The 6075-nt window shown below is 41.9% G+C and overlaps 1 protein-coding gene across 1 annotated transcript in view; it reads left to right on the top strand.

The window, feature by feature from the left end:
- MCPH1 (microcephalin 1) overlaps positions 1 to 6075 on the top strand; it is a 175673-nt gene that overhangs the window by 29881 nt on the left and 139717 nt on the right. Inside the window, exon 9 of the mRNA XM_015414579.1 lies at positions 2257 to 2366. Coding sequence (XP_015270065.1) covers positions 2257 to 2366 — 110 coding nt within the window. The remainder of the gene's footprint in view (positions 1 to 2256; positions 2367 to 6075) is intronic.

Genomic DNA, 6075 nt, shown 5'->3' with positions numbered 1-6075 from the left:
GCGGGCGGGGAGGCCCGGCCTCGCCGCCGCCGCCGAACCCGGCAAAGGGGGGTGGGAAGGACCGGCCTCTCCGCCTCCGCCTTGGAGCCGGGCAGGGGGGAGGACCGGCCTCGCCGCCGCCGCGGAGCCCGGCCGGGTCGGAGCCGGGCGAGGTGGGGGGTGGAGGACCTGCTTCGCCGCTGCAGCCTCAGGGAGATTGAGAGGGGGGATGGAGGAGATGGAGCTCTTCTCCCCCCCCGCGAGTATCGCGGGTTCCCCTCTTGTATTCACTATAGTCTTGAAGGATATTGTGCTCCCCACTTTTGATGGCGTTCAGCTGACCCTTACTGACTCAGTTAAGAGCCTTGGGGTTATACTAGACACAATGTTATTTCTGAAGAAGTAAGTTAATGCAGCTGCAAAAAAGGCTTTGGTGTAGTGGTTAGGACGGAGCATGGACTCTAATCTGGGAGAAATGGGTTTGATTCTCTAGCTGCGTTCAGACTGGCATTTTGAAGCGCTAGGGAGTCGTGGCTTGGTTGCGGTATTCCTGTTCACACCACAGCGAATAAAGCGGGAGGATATCGTGGAGGAAGCATAAGGGAGCATTCACACTGTTGGGCCACCCTGGCGGGCTGTTAGCAGCTGTTTCTGCGCATGGGCGCAGCAGCAAATAGGGCAAGATCGCACAGGCCCCAACGGCGCCTGCCCACAGAAACAGCTGGTGCCCATTATCAATGACTGTGGGTTGTTCCCGCCTTAGCAGCGCTGGCGTTCACACTCAGGGAACTGGAAAACCCACTCTACACACGGCTTGCTACCACTTTCACCTGGTATCTTTTAAACTTGGAAGTGGCACAAGATGGCTTGACTATGGCTGGGGGATGCCTGACAGATGTGCCTGTGTGAACCCACCCCTTTAATCCACTACTGGAACATTTGGCTGCCGGGCCAAACTGCCAGTCTGAATTCAGCCTCCATTCCTCCACATGCAACTGCTGGGTGACCTTGGGCAAGCCACAGTTCTCTCAGAACAGTTCTTTCACTCAGCCCCACCTACCTCACAGGTTGTCCATTGTGGGGAGAAGAAGGGAAGGAGATTGTAATCCACTCTGAAGGATGGGGTATAAATCTAATCTCTTCTTCTTCAACTCAGCTTAACCCATAAAATGGCCCCATACCTTGATACAGCTGAACTGGCCACCTGGATCCATACTACAGTAACATCAGGACCAATGCTCACTCTAAGCTGTGGAGTCATCCTTCCTGAGCTAAGACAAAAATCTGAGGACTGGAGGCTAAAAAACTATGAGCTAGCTCACACTGGGAACACTGATCAGGAGTAGACTGCTGTAATGCACTGTACATTGGCCTCTCCTCAAATTCAGTTCTTAAACTCTAGTTGGCGGAGGATGTCACAGCTCAGCTATTATTGGGAGCTAGACAAAGCAAGCATATTATTCCCATTCTGCAGTCACTCCACTGGCTGCCCATCAGTTACTGGGCTCAGTTTAAGGTATTGGCTATCACATACAAAGCCCTTCATGGCCTTGGACCCTCATAGCTCCAAGATTGCCTCTTCCCCTATACTTCACTCTTCTGAGCAGGGCCTTCTGCTGGAGGCAACCTGCAAATGGGCAACATCATCAACTGCCTGTATGTGTGCCTTCTCCATTGTGGCGCCCACCTTGTGGAATGCTCTTCCAGAGGAGGTCTCCCACTCTCTCAGCTTTCCGCAAACTGTGCATTATTCAAGAGAGCTTTTCTGCACAGGCAATAGGGTTGTACTCTACACAAGGATTCACAAAAGTACTTGGATATAATTTAAGGGACTGTGGCCTATACTACTCTGTATAGTTTGCTGTAAGTAGGATCCTACTGTGTAATTTTACATCATTTATTGTGTCACATTAATATTTCTGTTCTCTTTAGATTTCTGGTTGGTTCTACAACACTAAACATATTGCATTGTTGAATGTCCCATCCTGTTGACTCCTGTATTGACTCTATTTATCCTGCCTTGAGTCCCAATGAGACATGCAGCTGTAAGGTTAAAATAATAATAATAATAATAATAAAGCTTATTACAGACAGCCACACAGCTTATAACAACAACCAAAGAATCCTCAACAAATAACTTTAAAAATATAGTATAAAATCCTGGAATATCGGTAAATATTTGATTCTATTCTGATTCTATTTTTGTAGAAGTGTTCTGCCATGTTGTGCTTAATTTTCCTTATGTTCCAAATTAACTCTGAATGAACTTAATTTCAGAAGATGAAAACAAATTTTACATCTGTGATGACAAAGATGGCTCATCAGAAGTTCTTCATAATCAGGAGGATGAACCTAATGAGAAATTGAAAACTCGAAGAATCAAAAAGGTGAGCCTACCTAGCCAAAATATCCTGACTGACCCTGAGTAGATGTATGGAAAGTATGAATGAGGACCAGTGTTTACTGGTAGTACTGTTTGTTCCCAGCTTTTATTTATTTTTTAGAGAAGTTTTTATCTGACTGTTCTCTATAACTTGAATATTAAGATGTGTTTTACAGTCACAGTCAACAATTCGCTGTTAACAGGGAGCTATATTTTCAACTAAAGAAAGGCTGGAAGTGCAGGAATATTGGTTCTAGCCACTCTCCTGTTTTTTTTATTTTATTTCATACATATAAAATATGTATCTTTCATACATATAAATTAGACAATCAACATACAAACATTGAAAGATAAATAACCTCATACTGTAATTTTAAAAGTTCATTTGTTTCATACGCCGTATAATTTTAATAAACACCTTTTGCTCACAGGTATATATGTAGTTCTTATTCTTTTAATTTTGGCTGTAAGTCTAGGAATTTGATATGTTATGTTCCTCTGTCCATTTATAGAACCTTAACCACGTGTTCTCAAAATCTTCTTTGTTTTTTCCTCTCAACATTGAAGTTAAGTTATCCATCTCTGCTGTTTCCAGTATTTTACTTATAAATTCTTCCTTTGAAGGAGCTTCACTTCTTCTCCAGTGTTTAGCATATACTATTTTTGTCGCTGTTACAATATGTATAGTGAGGTAAAAGTCTTGTATTTTATATTTCTCTGGTGATATATTCAATAAATAGAATTCTGGTGTATAAGGCACAATAGTTTTTAACACTTTTTGTAAAATTTCATGTATCCAACTCCAATATTTTGTAGCTTTATCACATGTCCCCCACATATGGAAAAATGAACCAACAGTCATTTGGTAGGTCAGGGTAAAACTTAGCTAGTTTATCTGGGGTAATATACCATCTATAAAACATTTTGTATATATTTTCCTTATATGAAGTCGCTTTAGTGATCTTTACATTTGTTTTCCATACATGTGGCTGTTGATCTAAATCAATAATACGACCCAAGTTTTGTGCCCATTTGACCATACAGTTTTTAACTATTTCATCTAGTGTTTTATCTTCTAACATAATTATATACAATTTCTTAATTTATCATCAGTATGTAACAGTATCTTATCAATTTCTGTTATATTTCTATAAAAGCCTAATGGCTTGTCTTTAGCAAATCTCGACTCTATTTGTACCCTTTCCCACCAACCTATATTAATCTCTTGTTCTTTAAGACTTTCTGTTGATTTTAATTTATTTTAATTGTCTAACAAGTCCTCATATCTAAACAACATATTTTTTTTGCAATACATTTGGATTTGTAAAAGCTTCCAGTGGTGAAACCCATTTGAGTGTCTTAGTATAAAATAATCTTTTAATGTTTTCCCATTAAGGATTTCCTGATCAAAAATAGCTGTGTGTATCTGATTTTCCATAGCACACAAATGCATACCAGCCCAATGACTGATCATGCCCTTCCAAAGTCAGTATTCTAGTGTTTTCTAATGTGATCCATTCTTTTAACCACTCTACCAGTTTGGTAGTCCAAATCCAGCTCTTCCTTTAGCATATTGTAAAGCCTTCATTTTTATTCTTGGTTTTTTATTCTGTCATAAAATTGTGACATTACTTTGTCGAGTTCTTTAAAATACTGTTGATTCTGAAGAACTGGTATTGTTTGAAATAGGAAAATTAGTCTTGGGAGAATATTCATCTTTATTGTAGCTGTTCTACCCATCAAGGATAGTTGTAGGTTTCCCCCCCCCCCATTTTTCCAGATCTTTTTAAACTTCTATCATAAATTCCATATAGTCATCTTTCAGTGTTTGTAATGTTTATTCCTAGATACTTTACTTTCTTTTGTGATTGAAAGCCAGATTTCTCTTGTAACTGTTGCACTTGATCCTTATTCATGTTTTTAGTTAACACTTTTGTCTTAGTCAGGTTAATCTTCAATCCAGCCACATACCCATAGTCCAGTAATGTTGTCAGTAGTTTCACAATTGAATCCAATGAGTTTTCTAGGATAAATACCAAATAATCTGCAAATAATAATGTTTGGTTTATATTCTTCTCCTCTTATTTCAACTTCTCTGATGTATCTATCCTCTTTAACCATATTATTCAATACTTCAAGTACAAATATAAACAGTAATGGTGAAAGTGGACAGCCTTGTCTAGTTCCTTTTTGAATTTCAATATTTTGTGATAACTCACCATTAATGAGAATCCTAACTCTTTGTTTAGTATAAACTGCTCCGACCATTGTAAAAAATTCTGTACCACATCGAGAGGTTAACAGCTGCTCCAACATAAAACTCCAGCTGACATGATCAAACGCTTTTTCAGCATCCAAGAAAATTATGGCCATCTGTTTCTCCGGATGAGCTTCAAAGTATTCAATAACATTTAAAACAGTTCTTACATTATTTCTAAGTTGTCTTTTGGGTAAAAAACTGCTTGATCTTGATGTATTATCTGTATCAATATTTTCTTCAATCTTGTAGCTAAAATAGAAGCATAGAATCTTCTTCATGGTCTCTGTGCATCACACCTCTGGGATATAGTGCGCCTGTGCAGAACCCCGATCGGTATAATGGAAAGCAAAAGGGATTTTCGCGCCCACTCCCCAGTCACGTGCCGGGCTCCACTGCGCATTACTGGGGAGGGGCACGACGATCCCGCCAATTCTCTTCTGACCGCCGAGCTGGTAAGATCTTCTCCTCGGTCGGTAGCAATTTTCGCCTTTAGGCCCCTATTCTTGTTTTTTGTAGTTAGTTAGGAAAGTAGGTTATAGTTAGAGTTTCTTTGGATTTATCCCTGCTCCAGTGGAGATTTCCCCCTCCCTCCGGCCTGTGGCCAAACAGCGGGGTTTCTTTTGACGGTGCTGGAAGTGCGGTAGCAAAATTGCCCCCACGACAGACACTCACTTTGCCTTTTGTGCTTGGGGGAATCGCACTGAGTGGACTCTTACACCCACTGTTTCAAGTTCTCCAAGCAGACAAGGAAGAATCAGGCAGCTGGATTCGAGTCACGCTGTTGAAACTCGCGCTCTCTTCAATGGCGTCATCGCAGGACTCTTCTGGCCACGCCTCCATGTCAACGCCTGCATCGGAATCGATGGCTGCTCTGTCTTCAACAGCAGCTCTAGTCGATGCCGACCGATCGGTGCTGAAACGCTCGATCCCAGCATCGCAGTCTGAAGCCCATACTCCTTCAAAAAAACATAAGGAGGGCAAGGATGATCGGGTTTATTGAACCCGAATTTTTTCGGGAAACCCGAAAAAACCCAAATATCTAATTCGGTAAAGCATAGATATCCGAAAATATTCGGGAAACCCGAAAAATTCAGGTTCATTATAACCAATAGGGCCATTGAAGTCAATGGCAAAAAACCTCTTGAAACTTTGCAGGGGGGAGGGGGGAGGTTGGACAGTGGCTGCTCAAGCCTCTCCCCGAAAGACCCCCAAAGTTTCGAGAAGATTGGTCCAGGGGGTCCGATTCCAGGGGCATCCAAAGAGGGTGCCCCTAGTCCCCCCAGATCAGCTTGCTGTATTGCCGGTTTGCCGCCGAAATTCGGCGGCAATGCATTTCAATAGGATTTTTACCTTTTGCTTTCCTTTTTGCAGACCCCTAGGAGGGTCCAATTCTATGGGCCCCCAAACAGGTTGCCCCCATCCCTCCATTGTTCTGGGAATGGAGGGATGGGGC

The sequence above is a fragment of the Gekko japonicus genome, unplaced genomic scaffold, assembly GCF_001447785.1.
Source record: "Gekko japonicus isolate JY-2015 unplaced genomic scaffold, Gekko_japonicus_V1.1 scaffold671, whole genome shotgun sequence".
Classification (NCBI taxonomy): domain Eukaryota; kingdom Metazoa; phylum Chordata; class Lepidosauria; order Squamata; family Gekkonidae; genus Gekko; species Gekko japonicus.
Note: the sequence above shows the minus strand (reverse complement) of the source record. Positions and strands in the feature narration are given on the sequence as shown.